This window comes from Schistocerca americana, chromosome 11 (assembly GCF_021461395.2).
Source record: "Schistocerca americana isolate TAMUIC-IGC-003095 chromosome 11, iqSchAmer2.1, whole genome shotgun sequence".
Taxonomy (NCBI): Eukaryota; Metazoa; Arthropoda; class Insecta; order Orthoptera; family Acrididae; genus Schistocerca; species Schistocerca americana.
In genome coordinates, this window is record NC_060129.1 from 149,486,393 (window position 1) to 149,504,578 (window position 18,186).

An 18,186-nucleotide genomic window follows, 5' to 3' on the forward strand; every position below is an offset into this window, starting at 1 on the left:
GTCTTCCACTGGAGTTTATATATCATCTCTGTAACACTTTCGCGATTACTAAATGATCATGTAATGAAGCGCGCTGCTCTCCGTTGGATCTTCTCTATCTCTTCTATCAACCCTATCTGGTACGGATCCCACACCGGTGAGCAGTATTCAAGCAGTGGGCGAACAAATGTACTGTAACCTACTTCCTGTGTTTTCAGATTGCATTTCCTTAGGATTCTTCCAATGAATCTCAGTCTGGCATCTGTCTTACCGATGATTAATTTTATATGGTTATTCCATTTTAAATCACTCCTAATGCCTACTCCCAGATAATTTATGGAATTAACTGCTTCCAGTTGCTAACCTGCTATATTGTAGCTAAATGATAAAGGATTTTTCTTTCTATGTATTAGCAGCACATTACACTTGTCTACACTGAGATTCAATTGCCATTCCCTGCACCATGCGTCAATTCGTTGCAGATCCTCCAGCATTTCAGTACAAGTTTCCACTGTTACAACCTCTCGATATACTACAGGTGTCGTCCGCAAAAAGCCTCAGTGAACTTCCGATGTCATCCACAAGGTCATTTATGTATATTGTGAATAGCAACGGTCCCACGACACTCCCCTGCTGCACACCTGAAATCACTCTTATTTCGGAAGACATCTCTCCATTGAGAATGACATGCTGCGTTCTGTTATCTAGGAACTCTTCAATCCAATCACACAATTGGTCTGATAGTCCATATGATCTTACTTTTTCATTAAACAACTGTGGGGGAACTGTATCGAACGTGTTGCGGAAGTCAAGAAACACGGCATCTACCTGGGAACCCATGTCTATGGCCCTCTGAGTCTCGTGGACGAATAGCACAAGCCGGGTTTCACACGATCGTGTTTTTTGAAACCCATGCTGATTCCTACAGAGTAGATTTCTAGTCTCCAGAAAAGTCATTATACTCGAACATAATACGTGTTCCAAAATTCTACAACAGATCGACGTTAGAGATATAGGTCTATAGTTCTGCACATCTGTTCGACGTCCCTTCTTCAAAACGGGGATGACCTGTGCCCTTTTCCAATCCTTTGGAATGCTACGCTCTTCTAGAGACTTACGGTACACCACTGCTGCAACATCATCTCCAGCCAGCTAATTACTCTGCGCTTTGCTCTGAGATCTCTTTATATCAAACCAGTCCGTGCCCACCAATTCGCGACATTCGATGAGAATATCCGCCAAGTGCCCAAGCAGAATTCCAGGGCCACACATGGGAACACACTTTTGAATACTCCGTAGGTTTTCTGTACCAAAACAGCAGCCTCGTGAACCGTGAAGGCATTCCAAAATCTACATCTATACCTATTTACCCTACAACCCACCATGTGATGCGTGGTGGAAGGTACCACATACTGGTACTAGTCATTTTTTCTGTTCCACTTGCAAACAGAGCAAGGGAAAAATGACTGTCTATAAGCCCTCATACAAGTCCTTAATTCTCTCATATTATCTTTGAGGTCTGCACGCGAAATGTACATCGGCAGCAGTAGGGCCATTCTACAGTCGGCCCCAATTGTCAGTGCTTAAAATTTTTTAATAGTGCTTCGAGAAAAGAATGTCGTCTTTCCTCCAACGATTCCCATTTGAGTTCACGAAGCATCTGTGTAATTCTTGCTGCTGATAAAACCTACCACTGACAAATCTAGCATCATGCGTCTGCATTGCTTCAGTATCTTTTGTTAATCGTACCTGATGAGGTTCTCAAACTCTTGAGTAATATTGAAGAGTGGATAGCACTAGTGTTCTATATGCTGTCTCCTTTATAAATAAGCTACACTTTCATGAAATTCTTCAATAAAATAAAGTGGACCATTCACCTTTCCTGTTAATAACCTGGGTTGCTCTTTCGATTTCATGTTAGAAAGTAACATTACACCTAGGTATTTATTTGATGTGGCTGTATCAAGCAGCAAACTACTATTGCTGCATTTAAATGTTGCAGTGTTGTTTTTCCTACTGATGCGCATTAACTTACATTTTTCTACTTTTACAGCAGGCTGCCATTCATCACACCTACTAGAAATTCTGCCTAAAGCATCCTATAGCCTCATACAGTCACTCAATGATGACTCTTTACTGCACACCATGGCATCATCAGCAAAGAGCTGTAAATTGCTGCTTGGCCTATCCATTAGGTCATTTATGCATATAAAATATCTCCAGACATCTGAAACGATAAATGCCTGACAACATAAACTCCAACCCAGTGGGTCCACAGCCCTCTATCTCAGTCCCATGAGGACTGCCGGCCAACACCCTCATTTTGTGGACTCGAAACTGCTCCACGAAGTTGTTTAACACTTAGGTCTTCCAGCCAATCATAAAGAGAAGCATAATCTAGGCATTTTATTATTGGTTGTACCCTGCTCCTACTTACAGCACTTCTGTAGGGTGCTGCTTCCTGTCATTTTCTCTGGAATGGACGTAGGGAAAAACAATCATCGTGGGAAAATCACTCACTTTGAAATCAGGCTAGGTGGCTCTGACCACCACCCATTCAGAAGGACTAAAGTAAGACCAGATGATCATCTTCAGGCCAGACGAACACCTGCTTTCTCCTTCAGCTGGAAACTGGTTGCGGTGACCACAGTATGAAACAGGACTAACATGCAGGCATATGCAGCAAATGATTTGTTACAACAGTACAAGAATAAGCTGCTCTCTCTTTCACTGACTGCTCTAAAGGACAACTGTAGTACTCCTATGGTCTCATCCTATTCTGAATGGTACTGTATTCAGTCATAATCACCCATTGCATCAAGCAGTTTTGATCATAAAACTGCTATAAAATGACTGAATTATTTACTGCTAGTCATTAAAATTGCAAACCTGTGAGGACAGCTGACAACAAAAGGCAAATTGGCAGGATGTGCACTACATTCTTGGATGTGCAAAAGACATGCATTTCTGCATAACCACTCCAAATACACTACTGGCCATTAAAATTGCTACACAAAGAAGAAATGCAGATGATAAACGGGTATTCATTGGACATATATATTATACTAGAACTGACATGTGATTACATTTTCACGCAATTCGGGTGCATAGATCCTGAGAAATCAGTACCCAGAACAACCATCTCTGGCCATAATAATGGCCTTGATACGCCTGGGCATTGAGTCAAACAGAGCTTGTATGGCGTGTACAGGTACAGCTGCCCATTCAGCTTCAACACAATACCACAGCTCATCAAGAGTAGTGACTGGCATATTGTGAGGAGCCAGTAGCTCGGCCATCATTGACGAGACGTTTTCAATTGGTGAGAGATCTCGAGAATGTGCTGGCCAGGGCAGCAGTCAAACATTTTCTGTATCCAGAAAGGCCCGTACAGGACCTGCAACATGTGGTCGTGCATTATCCTGCTGAAATGTAGGGTCTTGCAGGGATCGAATGAAGGGTAGAGCCATGGGTCGTAACACATCTGAAATGTAACGTCCACTGTTCAAAGTGCCGTCAATGCTAATAAGAGGTGACCGAGATGTGTAACCAATGGCACCCCACCATACCATCACGCCGGGTGATACACCAGTATGGGGATGACGAATACACGCTTTCAATGTGCGTTCACCGCGATGTTGCCAAACACGGATGCGACCATCACGATGCTGTAAACAGAACCTGGATTCATCCGAAAAAATGACGTTTTGCCATTTGTGCACCCAGGTTCGTCGTCGAGTACACCATTGCAGGCGCTCCTGTCTGTGATGCAGCGTCAAGGGTAACCCACAGCCACGGTCTCGGAGCTGATAGTCCGTGCCACTGCAAATGTCATCAAACTGTTTGTGCAGATGGTTATTGTCTCGCAAATGTCCCCATCTGTTGGCTCAGGGATCAAGACGTGGCTGCACGATCCGTTACAGCCATGCAGATAAGATGCCTGTCATCTCGACTGCTAGTGATACGGCATTCTGTATTACCCTCCTGAACCCACCGATTCCATATTCTGCTAACAGTCATGGGATCTCGACCAACGTGAGCAGCAATGTCACAATACGATAAACCGCAATCGCGATAGGCTACAATCCGACCTTTATCAAAGTCGGAAACGTGATGGTACGAATTTCTCCTCCTTTCATGAGGCATCACGACGACGTTTCACTAGGCAACACCGGTCAACTGCTGTTTGTGTATGAGAAATTGGTTGGAAACTTTCCTCATGTCAGCATGTTGTAGGTGTCGCCACCAGCGCCAACCTTGTGTGAATGCTCTGAAAAGCTAATCATTTGCATATCACAGCATCTTCTTCCTGTCGGTTAAATTTCGTGTCTGCAGCACATCATCTTCATGGTGTAGCAATTTTAGTGGCCAGTAGTGTAGATAGGAGCAGTGCTCGATTTGTGATAGTATGCACCAAGATGAGAAAAAAATCAGAACTGCAAATTTTGAGATTTGGTATGATATAACTTTATTTTTTACTAGTACAAATGGTATATTTGCACTTTTAAAATGCATAGAATAGTTAAAATAACAAATTTCAGCCCTCCCCCCTTCCCGTTGCCCCACCCCTCCCCTCTGCACTGCAGGAGGTCACACTACTGGGTATTTATCAAGCACTGGGTAGGAGAAACACAATGTGTTTACAAGGAAAGATTACACTGAAGTGACAAGTCATGCGTTAGTAATATGCACATATACAGGTGGCAGTAGTGTTGTGGGCACAAGGTATTAAAGTAGTGTTGTGGACACAAGGTATTAAAGGGCAGTGCATGGTAGAGCTGTCATCCTTACTCGTGTGATTCATGTGAAAAGGTTTCCGATGGGATTAAGGCCACACAATGGGAATTAACAGACTTTGATTGCGGTGTGGTAGTTGGAGCTAGACACTTGGGACATTTCATTTTGGAAATCATTAGGGAATTCAATATTTCAAGATCCACAGTGCCAAGAATACAAAATTTCTGGCATTTCCTTTCATCGTGGGAAATGCAGTGACCAGTGGCCTTCATTTACTGACAGAGCAGCAGCGTTTGCATAGAGTTGCCGGTGCTAACAGACAAGCGTGACTGCATGAAATAACCACAGAAATCAGTGTGGGGCATATGACGAATATATGTGTTGGGACAGTGTGGCAAAATTTGGCGTTAACAGGCTAGGGCAGCAGATGAGTGACGTTGGCTGCAGCATAATGTTGGCTGCAGCGCCTCTTATGGGCTCGTGACCATATTGGTTGAACCCTAGGTGACTGGAAAACCATGGCCTGGTTAGATGGATCCCAGTAATAGCTGATTGTATGGTTAGAGTGTGGTGCAGCCCCCATGAAGCTAAGAGTCCAAGATGTCGACAAGGCACTGTGAAAGCTGCTGGTGGTGCTGTAATAGCATAGGCTGTGTTTACACGGAATGGACTTGGTACTCCGAACTGATCATTGACTGGAAATGCTTATTTCTGGCTACTTGGAGACTATATGCATGCATGGATTTCATGGTGCCAAACAACAATGGAATTTTTATGAATGACAGTGTGCCCTGATACTGGACCACAGTTGCTCATAGTTGGTTAGGAGAGCATTCTGGACAGAGCGAATTATTTGGGCGCCCACTGAACATTTATGGGACGTAATAGAGAGATCAGTTTGAGCATAAAATCCTGCACCAGCAACACTTTTGCAGTTATGGAGGGCTGTAGAGGCAGGGGACTTCCAACGAGTTGTTGAGTCCATGTGATGCTGAATTGCTTTACTGTGCTGGGCAAAAGTATGTATTCCATGACTTTGGTCAACCCAGTGTATGCAGTGAGTTTCACATTCATAAATTGAGTATGAATTTATACAAGATCTGTTCTAAAAATTCCAGAACTTTGTCCACAAAATTTTTCTACGTGTACCTTTTACTTATAACAGTATTATGAAAAGGAAAGTTGCCACTTACCATGTAGTGGAGACGCTGGATGCTGAGTTGCAGATAGGCACAACAGAAAGATTGTCACAATTAAAGCTTTTGGCCCTAGACACACACACACACACACACACACACACACACACACACGCACACACTAATGGGGGACACACACACACAACTGCAGTCTCGAGCAACTATAGCCACTGTGTGTGTGTGTGTGTGTGTGTGTGTGTGTGTGTGTGTGTGTGTGTGTGTGTGTGTGTGTCTCTCTCTCTCTCTCTCTCTCTCTCTCTCTCTGTGTGTGTGTGTGTGTGTGTGTGTGTGTGTGTTTATGACGAAGGTCTCCGGAGCCAAAAGCTTTATTTGTGACAGTCTCTTTGTTGTGCCAACCAGTGACTCAGCATCTCTGCCATATGCTGAGTGGCAACTTTCCTTTTCATAATGTTGTTACATTCCATCCTGGATTTTCAGTTGTTTGATTTTTTATCTTTCACTTATTATATATGGTCTGCTTTGATATCCTCCACAATTGACACACTACTCCCAATGCTGTTTCCACTTTGGAAGCGGTCTTGGTACGTCTCTTGCTGGATTGCATGAAGTGTCATCTGCGAAGTTTCTTTTATCTCATCTGTCATTAATTCTTTGTCCTTTCAATGGGGTTCTTGCCCACGGTGCTCCATGCATAACTTCTGTTCAGCCATTTTTTAACTGTGCGAACCATTTGTAGCATCGAGTATGGCTTAATCACGCATCACCATCACCAGTTTTCAACTTTGAAAATATAAGAAAGTCCGCAAGGGCCAAGTCTGGAGACTACGGAGGATGACTGCAGAGGGGAATGGTGAGGTGACTGTCTTTCTGGTCTCGAGTCATGATCTGTGGGACCTTGGCAACTATACGTTGCATTCCGAGATGCTGTGTCTGGATTTCATGACATGACCCCACTGAAATGTTATATTGTTCTGCAATCTCTTAGACAGTCTGTCTTCGATTGGCAATCACAATTTTGTTGACGTTCCTGAAACGGGTGTCGGCAGTAGATATTGAAGAGAGTCCTGAACAAGAGTTGTCTTCTATATGCGGATATCAATAGCCCCGGAGGGCTGCCGACCGTGAGCCACGGCACTTTCCAAAAACGGCTCTTGCCCACGTTGTTCCATGCGTAACTTCCGTTCGGCCATTTTTAAATTGTGTGAACCATTTGTAACATCGAGTATGGCTTAATCACTCATCACCATAGGCCTCCTGCATCATTTGATGTGTCGCTGTAAAGGTTTTCTTGAGTTTTACACAAAATGTAATGCAGACACATTGCTCCTTTAACTCTGCCATCTCGAAATCTGCAAACTATATGACACTATGTTCTACTCAACATAGCAGTGAACAATAACTAATAGACATACAATAATGAAACTTCCGGCATTTGCACATTAAACACAGACGTGTGCAGGGATGCCAAATGCATTTCTCTCCAAGACACCATTGGCACGAAATTGTGGCTGGCCGGTGTGGCCAAGCGGTTCTAGGCGCTTCACTCCAGAGCCGCGTGACCGCTATGACCGCAGGTTCGAACCCTGCCTCGGGCATGGATGTGTGTGATGTCCTTAGGTTAGTTAGGTTTAATCTAAGTTCTAGGGGGCTGATGACCTCATATATGAAGTCCATAGAGCTCAGAGCCATTTGAGCACGAAATTATGAATGTTCCGGAACTTTTTGAACATACCTCGTACGTCTGTGACGACAAGGGGGAATCACTGATTGATGTGCCACTGGTAATGAAGAACAACAGTTTATTTAGTCAGTAAACATGAAGCCTTAGTAATAGGAAAATAAAATCACTTCTAGACAACTAGAAATAAAGTTCCATTGTATCCACCAGTACGAAGGTTCAGTCAGAGTCTCGGCTTAACCACCAAAGAGGGATTATCTCTTAGAAGTTGTAACTGCCAAGTCCGATGAGGCACGGGTCTGTGGTGTGCGACAGCAGTGCCCGGCGACAGTTGAGGCCGTGAGGCAGATAGTGTCCGGCAAGGTCGCGGTAGGCGGGTTAACGGAAGCTGCGCGGTGACGGCATAGTGGTTCGTGAAGTGTGAGGCACTGCGAATGGCGGTCCTGCCCCCTTGGCTGCTCATGGAAATGGCCGGTTTCAAAGCTCGCAGACTGACTCGTGTTACAATAGATGCTACTTCTTTGTATGTGAGGCATAAGACAATCTTCTCAGAAACAAAACACTGAAATGCAATTTCCGAATGAACAACCTGCTCTGTAATCTTTCTTTTTCATACAGAATGACGGTGTCCAGTAAATGAGTACCTCATTTCAAAATTAACTATCTCATAGACTTAGATTGGTAGACAACTGCCACAAATGGTATGTTTACTGTGAAAGCTATAAAAATTTTATAAAGAATTTGTACAGAAGTTGAGAGATAGTTTGGAAACCCCCTAACAGACGGCACTATGACTACAATACATAGTGCCTGTAAATTGTGTGCCGCAGTTCAGAGCAATCAGTTCCGTCATTGAAATCTGAAAGGAGGTTAGCGTACCAAAAGGAGGAGTTGAGATCCTGTATTCCATTTATCAACATGGTGCTTCTGAAATACCATAGGTTAGAACACAGTCTTAGAGTAACAAGGTGCAGTTCAAAAGAACCCAACACAAAAATTGTACACAAGCTCTTCGCCAAATTCCAATGGACGAGCAGTGCTGCTGATGATACATCTACATCTACATACATACTCTGCAAGCCACCTGACGGTATGTGGCGGAGGGTACTTTGAGTACCTCTATCGGTTCTCCCTTCTATTCCAGTCTCGTATTGTTCGTGGAAAGAAAGATTGCCAGTATGCCTCTGTGCGGGCTCTAATCTCTCTGATTTTACCCTCTTGGTCTCTTCGCGAGATATACGTAGGATGGAGCAATATACTGCTCGACTCCTCGGTGAAGGTATGTTCTCGAAACTTCAACAAAAGCCCGTACCGAGCCACTGAGCGTCTCTCCTGCAGAGTCTTCCACTGGAGTTTATCTGTCATCTCTGTAACGCTTTCGCAATTACTAAATGATCCTGTAATGAAGCGCGCTGCTCTCCGTTGGATCTTCTCTATCTCTTCTATCAACCCTATCTGGTAGGGATCCCACACTGGTGAGCAATATTCAAGCGGTGGGCGAAAAAGTGTACTGTAACCTACTTCCTTTGTTTTCGGATTGCATTTCCTTAGGATTCTAACAATGAGTCTCAGTCTGGCATCCACTTTACCAACGATCAACTTTATATGACCATTCCATTTTAAATAACTCCTAATACCTAGTCCCAGATAATTCACAGAATTAACTGCTTCCAGTTGCTGACCTGCTATATTGTAGATAAATGATAAAGGATCTTTCTTTCTATGTATTCGCAGCACATTACACTTGTCTACATTGAGATTCAATTGCCATTCCCTGCACCATTCGTCAATATGTTGCAGATCCTCCTGCATTTCAGCACAATTTTCCACTGTTACAACCTCTCGATATACTACAGCATCATCCGCAAAAAGCCTCAGTGAAATTCCGATGTTATCCACAAGGTCATTTATGTATATTGTGAATAGCGACGGTCCCACGACACTCTCCTGCTGCACACTTGAAATCACTCTTACTTCGGAAGACTTCTCTCCATTGAGAATGACATGCTGCGTTCTGTTATCTAGGAACTCTTCAATCCACACAATTGGTCTTATAGTCCACATGCTCTTACTTTGTTCATTAAACGACTGTGGGGAACTGTATTGAACGCCTTGAGGAAGTGAAGAAACACGGCGTCTACCTGGGAACCCATGTCTATGGCCCTCTGAGTCTCATGGACGAATAGCTCAAAATGTTCAAATGTGTGTGAAATCTTATGGGACTTAACTGCTATGGTCATCAGTCCCTAAGCTTACACACTACTTAACCTAAATTATCCTAAGGACAAACACACACCCATGCCCGAGGGAGGACTCGAACGCTACGCTCTTCTAGAGACCTACGGTACACCGCTGCAAGAAGGGGGGCAAGTTCCTTCGCTTACTCAGGGAATAATTCCACTTGAAAATGTCACTGAGGTTTCTGGAATTATACGGTGAAATCCGAGGAAATCCATCTGATGAATTGCAACACAGACTGGTTTGAAGTGTTTTAGAATGCAGAAAATACTCAGAACTTACATGTGTTTCCATTCAGAATGGAAAGCCCCCATTCTGTACCTGTATGAGCTGTGGGACAGAGGTCTGACTAAGAGAAACAGATTCTCACACTGATGGATAGTGGAGGATTTGATGCTGGCTGCATCTGGTTTGCAGATGAAGCACACTTCCACTTGAACCGAGTGGTGAATAAACAGAACTGGCGATTTTGAAGTTTTGTAAACCCCGTTTGTGTGAAAACAAACCATTGTATTCTCTCAAACTTAAAATTTGTGCTGCAGAAGCATTACTTACCCTTTTTCAATGTGAGAAATGATCACTAGTGAACATTACATTGCAATTTTGGCTAGCATTGGAGGATTGCCCAGGCACAGAGTTCTTCTTGCGAGATGAGACCGGACAAGTGTTTTGCTTTCTTGATGAATACGAGGCTTGTTTTTTTAACTGAGTACCATGTTGCCACACCGTAGCCGCAGCGCTGCACTCGGAATTCTGTGCATACACACTGGGTACCTACATCTGTTGTCTATGCACTGACGCCATTACAGTCTGATTCTTCCTTGTTTACGTTGTGTACTGAGTGTTTAAGATGCCTCTGATAATCGTGAGTCTTGCCGACTGTGAAGTACGGTCTGTTATAAGATTTCTTAGTGCTGAAGGCCTAAAAGCAATCAATATTCATCGTGAGATCTGTGCAGTTTACGGAGAAAACATTATGAGTGATGAGTGATGGAATGGTAAGAAAGCGGGTGAGAGTATTTAAAGATGGCTGCACAAATGTGCACGATGAACAACGGAGTGGATGTCCTTTGGTCATTAATGAAAGTTTGGTACAGGAAGTGTACAATAAGGTGAGAGAAACAGATGCTTTATGATTTCCTCCTTGCAGAATGACTTTCCTAATTTTCTCATAGTGTTTTGTATGGCATTGTGACCGAGCACTTGAATTACCGAAAATTGTGCGCACATTGGGTACCGAAAATGTTAACGGATGTGCACAAAACGAACATTTAGACAGTGCACTGACTTTCCTCGAGCGGTACCACGACGACGGTGATGATTTCTTAAGCCAGATTGTTACAGGTGATGAAACACGCGTGGCCTACGTCACACCAGAATCAAAGCAACAGTCCACGGAATGGCGGCATTCAGATTCACCCAGAAAAGTGAAGTTTAAGCAAATAATTTCTGCCCAGAAAATAACGTGCAGTTTTTTGGGACAGAAAAGGCGTATTGCTTGTGTAATTTCTGCCTCATAATGAGACAATCAATGCAGCAGATTACTGTAAGACATTGCATAATCTGCGCCGTTCAGTTCAGAACAAAAGACGTGGCAAGTTGAGAAAGGGCATCGTTTTGCTAAAAGACGATGCCCATCCGCATGTGGCGAATCAGACCAAAAATCTCATCATGTCTTTTCAGTGGAAACTCTAGATCATCCTCTGTACAGCCCCGATCTAGTGCCCAGTGCCTACCATCTGTTCCTGCACTTGAAGAAACACCTGGGCGGTCAGCGTCTTCAAGATGATGACGGAGTCAAAACAGTGGTGATGCAATGGTTAACAAGTCAGGCGGCAGACTTGTATGAGGAGGGTATTCAAAAACTGGTACAAAGTTATGAAAAGTGCCTCAATATTGATGGACATTATGCAGTAAAGTAGATTAAGTTATAGGCTTTGATGTAAAAATAAAATTATTGACATATCTTAGCACATCATTTTTAAATTTCAGAATGGTACTTACTTAAAAAACACACCTCATACTTCAGGAAGAAAGTCGTTACATTGCTCTCTTGCAAATTTATTGGTGCACTGATGAATTGGCCTCCTCATTTGCCTGATCTGACTCCTTTTGTGGGGCACATGGGAAGGCGCTGTCTGCCAGAATCGTCCCGTCACTGTGGGTGAACTTCAGTCCGGCTTTGTGGTTTCTGAATCTATTTGCATTGAGACATGCAGCACCATCTGTTAGTATCTGTTTCGAAACTTCTGTATAAAATTTATATAGCTTTCACAATAAACATATGTTAATTGCAGTTGTATGTCAGTCTTAGTTTTCAAGATATTCAATTTTTAAATCGGGGTCTTCTTCGTTGGATATCCTGTGGATGGCATTATTCTTACATAATATATGCAGTTGTGCTGGAATGCAAATAATAGCATGTTCAAGCATGTACTACATGGACTTCGTCAATTTGACATTCACTTGTAATGGCAAGCACTTCAGATATAATTCCTCCTGCTTCCAGTCACACCATGGTGCAGATTAACCAAAGTAATCGTATTATGTCCTTTACATTACAACAAGGGGAGTATGTTGAATTAAAGAAAAAAAAAACAGACTTATTCGAGGAAACTGGCCCAATGCTTTTTTTTTTAAGTGAGTTGATAATGTCGTATTTTAAAACTATGGAACAAAACACTGATTTTTTAGCTCACGTCGTCTTGTAATGTGCTGTCTTCAAACATGTATTCATACACATAATTTGAGACTGGTTAAATAACTTGTACATTTTTTTGTATCAATCTTTTACAACAACTGAGCAAACAACTCCAACCTGAACAACAGTAAAAAGAACTCATAGCACTCACTTGTCATTGCACTGGCCTTTATATGTAACAGCCCATTGAGAAGTTCATTGCTACTATTAATAGTTTTGCAAAATTATAGTGGGAAAATTATATATTCATGTAAACTTTAAGTGTAACATTAAGTTTTACAATAATGAGAAAAAGTAACTGAGTTTTCCATTGGTGCTTGCAGAACATGATGATGATGATGATGATGATGATGATGACTGAAAAGAAAACACTTCCTAATGTTCGGCAAAATTATATTTATTTGACTGCGAACCAGCTTTCGGTTTCTCAAGCCATCTTCAGGTGACAGCTGAATGTCGCAAAAGCAGACAAACATGATGTGCAACTTAGGCAGATTTTATTTGTTTGGAATAAACAAAAATGATAAGAGTGTTTACATAAGAGAACATTACACTGTGTTTGCTCACTTAAAAATAATTCCAATAATTAAAAAAGGGGGGTGTGAACAAAGTGAGATACATTTAACAACACATGAGAAATAGCTGAATTTACAGTTTGAATCTGTAAAACCCTTGGCATGGAGTGGTGTATATAAAATCTCTTGCAAGCAGTATATAATAGTGTCTATTGGTCAGTCAGGTGCAGCTGTGGCAATTAGGTTATGTGAACATTAGAGAAGCCGGAAACTGGGAAAGAATGATTCAACGTTTGTGATCATATTTTAGCTGTAAACCATGCATATGAGGCAGAATGTGAAGTTTTAAGTTCCTAAAAATAAAAAAAAAGAGAGAGCAAAGATGAGCCTACTAGAAATATTGAGAATCAGCAAACACATCACACAGACTACCAACCTAGTATTGAAGGTTCACACTCTGTTCCTGTTTTCCCCTTTGTTAAATTAAGTTTTCATTACAAATACTAGAGTCAAACTGTAAATTCAACTTGTTTCTCATCTGTTGTTAAATGTACCTCCACATAAAAACTTTGCTTCCTACCCATTCCTCCTTTTTAAGTTACTATAATTATTTCTGTATGCCAAAAAGTAATGTTTACCTATGTAAACACTCTGTCATTTTTGTACCTTCTATACAGATAATATCATGTTTATCTGTGTTTGTGACCTTCAGTTGTCACCTGAAGATGGCCTAAGAAGCGGGAAGCTGTTTTGTGACCAAATGGATATAATTTTGCAGAACATTACGAAGTGCTATCCTATGAATAATGAGGAAAATGTTTGACACCATTTGTTTTCTAATACAATTTCTTCCACAAAAGTTCTTAAGGTATGAATGTTAAACAATTGCTTTTGAAATGTGCAAGTATGGACCTATGAACAATTTTAATAATTGGTCTCAATTTCTTTCTAGAAATTTTATTTGACAGTTTTCCATTTTTCATGCAAAAGCTGGATTACATGACTGAATTATCATCTTTCTAGATTGCAGATTTTTATTTCAATGGAGTGTGTATACACAAAATCCAGATTATCGAGTTTTGTAATCCTGGAAATGAAATAATGTATCCAACTTCGATACACAGAGCACATTCAGTTTCCTCAAACATGGTACCAATTAAATAGCGCCCATCCCCAGATCTAAAGAAAGCGACATAAAAATTGCCTTTTATTTAATGTCAAAACCTCCTAAGAATATTTTCACAACATACATTTTTGTAGAAGTATTAAAACGTTAATAGTAACATGCCATGCTTAAGTTATAATTGCTATCAAACTATGGAGTTAACCACAGTTAGTGTTATAACCAAATAACATGTAAAATATGTTAAAGATTATTAAGTATGGACCTACTTACAATTTTAATAACTTGTCTCAATTAACCACACTAATCATAACTTGGCAATGGCCAGAGGCTGGTCAAAGCATGACCGTTAGCATAAAAAAACAAGTAGGAGATGAATCGCTACACACAGTTGCTCGCAACCACCGCAGTTTACTATTTATAACTGATAGGCAGGACAGGAAGGCACACAGCTACAATCTCGAAACACACGTATAAAAAAGACTAACATTATGATAACACTTAAAAAATATGGAGACAAGAACAAAAATATATAATTTTATTAGTATCATTAGTATTCCTGTAGTGTTTCAAAATTTGAACTGTGTGCCTTTGTGCACCACCTGTCAGTTATAATTACTAAATTGTGGTTGTCATGGGCAAGCACACACAGCAATTCTCACATACTCCTACATGAATCTGAGCTAGTTACTTGACATGTTGCAAAAATAAGTGTATCCTTCCAGAATTAGATTTTCACTCTGCAGTGGAGTGTGCACTGATATGAAACTTCCTGGCAGATTAAAACTGTGTGCCCGACCGAGACTCAAACTCAGGACCTTTGCCTTTCACGGGCAAGTGCTCTACCATCTGAGCTACTGAAGCACGACTCACGCCCGGTACTCACAGCTTTACTTCTGCCAGTATCTCGTCTCCTACCTTCCAAACTTTACAGAAGCTCTCCTGCGAACCTTGCAGAACTAGCACTCCTGAAAGAAGAATTAATCTGCCAGGAAGTTTCATATCAGCGCACACTTCGCTGCAGAGTGAAAATCTCATTCTGGAAACATCCCCCAGGCTGTGGCCAAGCCATGTCTCCGCTATATCCCTTCTTTCAGGAGTGCTAGTTCTGCAAGGTTCGCAGGAGAGCTTCTGTAAAGTTTGGAAGGTAGGAGACGAGATACTGGCAGAAGTAAAGCTGTGAGTACCGGGCGTGAGTCGTGCTTCGGTAGCTCAGATGGTAGAGCACTTGCCCGCGAAAGGCAAAGGTCCCGAGTTCGATTCTCGGTCAGGAACACAGTTTTAATCTGCCAGGAAGTTTCAAGTGTATCCTTGTAGTATCAAAGCTGGGCTGTAACGGTTCACCTTTAACGTCCGGAAGGTGTACGCCCCAGCTGAGGTCCCTGACTGTCGACAACGGCGTGACAGACTGGCCGTCCGCGGAACTGTCGGACGCCTTGGCGCGGCTGCTGGGTTCCGGACTGCTGGCGGAGCTGCGCTCGCTGACGGTGGAGGGCGCGAGCAGTCGGGGCGTCGAGATGGACGGTCCCCTGCTGGCGGCGTGCCGCGGCTGCCCGCACCTGGAGCGGCTGCACCTGCAGTGGACGGAGAGGCTGGGCGCGCGTGGCCTCGCGGGGCTGGTCGACCTGGGCGACCTCCGCCGCCTGCGCGTCAGCTCCGTCGCGACACTGCCCGCCGTCGACTTCCTCCCGGCCGGCCTCGAGGAGCTCGAGCTGTCCCGCTGTCACGGCGTGCGACTGGACGGCCTCGCCGCGGGACCCGCCCTGCGCAGGCTGGTGCTGGACGGCTGCGCCCTGGAGGGGGAGCGCCTGGCTGGGGCGGCGTGCCGGCTCGCCTCGCTGGAGGAAGCGAACCTCGCGGGCAATCGGCGCCTCCGCGACCTCTCCTTCCTCCGTCCCTGGGTGCGCCTCCGCACTCTCAATCTCGCGGACTGTGACAGCTTCGACGGGGATACCTTCGGCACCCTCGGGTTCCTCGGGCAGCTCCGGTCTCTGAATCTTTGCAGGTACCTCTTTCCACACCTCGTTTGTCTAAATTTTGGAAAAATCACAAAGTGTGTGTGTGTGGACATTAAGTGATTTATCAAGTGTGTTCACATACAGGGTTATTTGTAAGTACCCCCAGATTTCAGATGACGGCTGCGTGCAAAGTACGAGACGTACAGAAAACAGACATATATCATTAGATACATTATGCCTCCAAGTTTTTACCGCACATTACAGGTGTTCAAGATGGAACCATTTTGTGACATGGCAAATGTCACCTGCTGCTACCCTGGGAGTTGCAACAGCAGCAGCCCACTTTGGAAAGGTGTTCATTGAGTTGCCTGTCTGCAGGTGCAAAGTTATTTGGTGTGACCGTACAGAGCAGATGATTCGTGTACATGTTCTGACACACCTGCTCCCTAGTGGTGTGCTCTCCACAGTGTCCATTATGAATTGAAACTTGGAAAGAAGCTTTAGCTGCCAACGTCATTTTTCTGTATGCCTTGTACTGGGTGATTGAAAAGTTGTCCACATAAAAAGAAATAAAGTAATTTATGTATATTATTTCAGAACTTCACACAAATTTTTATTACATGTACTCGAAATTTGTTGCCCTGTTCAGTATCACATGCACAAACCCACTTTCCTGTGCTTGAAGCCTTTTTGCGCAGCACATTATTACTGATGTTGTTAATCTTCATTGCCATGTTGCTTTTTCAATTCTGCCAATATGTGCAGCTCTCTGTATAGACCAGGGATTCCCAACAAAATTTTCTCGAGGACCCCCTCATCGGGCACAATTGGTACCTTGTCATATCACAGTATCAAGTACCTAAAAAAGCCAAATTAAGAGTCTTTTTATACGTTTTCTATTTTTTGTACTTAGAAAAAAACATTGACATATTCGTTATTGAAAAAATATTGAACTTAAAACTTTTTCAATTTAGCCATCATAGTTATTGTTAAATTTTTGATTATTGCTCAAAATCTTTGTCTTCAAATCTGGGTGTTTAGTATAACAAACCCCTTGAAAAAATAAAAATTGAGTATGAACTGAAAATGACAGGAAAAAAATTAAAACTGAGTGTATTGGTGTTTCAAGTGTACTACACTTGAGATTGCATTGAGTAGACATGTGTGAAAAATAAGAAAACACTAATTTCATACAAGGTATTATTTATTTGAAAAAATGCAGTTACAACAGAGTACTCCATCAGTACACAGTTAGTTTTAATTTTCAGTTCTTAATGAGATGAGTTCAGTCTGACCTTTGAGTCCTTTGTTTCTGTGGGCCTTTCTCGTTTTTACGAGTCACTTTTTAACCAACGGTCCATTTTTAATTACGCGAACTATAGCTTCCGCGAAAAACAACACTTTACAAACACTACTGTTTTAATACAGAATATTAAATATGTAAACAACATGGTCTGTGAAAGCACTGGCAATAAATTAACAATGGCCGATTGTCATCTGAAATTGGAGTTTCTGTGTAAAGTGACTGTCAGTTGTCAGCTGCAAAAAGGCAGCGCACGCTGTCTAACGGCATACAGCAGAACTATTTGCCTCTATTAAATTCTAGTTTTGCACTAGAGTGTGTTAGTGTCAGTTGGCTCTAGGAAGATGCTAGACGCAGAAGATAGCATTCGCTAAAGCTCTGCACGTGCAGGAAGCGACCATAACAAAAAATCTGTTATCATATGAAATATATTTAATAATTTTTATTCTAATAGCATCTTGCAGACCCCTCTGGCATAGCTCACAGACCCCTGGGGGTCTGTGGACCACCTCTTGGGAACCACTGGTATAGACCCATCCTTTAAGGTAGCCTCCACAGGAAGAAGCTTTGAGGTGTTAAATCAGGAGAACGTGGGGTCCGTAATCCGTTGGAGATTATTCGATCACCAAAATTTTCACGTAACAAATGTGTTGTTTCATTAGAAAAGTGACAGCTGCCACTGCAGTGCAGTAACTGACAATCCTGTTCATCTGCCTTAAGAAACAAAGTGAACTGTTTAGTGATGTATTGATACACAACAACCATGCGCCATCAATTCATGTACACCATGAACATTC

The 18,186-nt window shown here is 42.5% G+C and overlaps 1 protein-coding gene across 1 annotated transcript in view; it reads left to right on the top strand.

Annotated features, from left to right (window-relative positions):
• Positions 1-18,186, top strand: part of LOC124553408 — an 85,589-nt gene that overhangs the window by 40,586 nt on the left and 26,817 nt on the right. Inside the window, exon 3 of the mRNA XM_047127273.1 lies at positions 15,489-16,133. Coding sequence (XP_046983229.1) covers positions 15,489-16,133 — 645 coding nt within the window. The remainder of the gene's footprint in view (positions 1-15,488; positions 16,134-18,186) is intronic.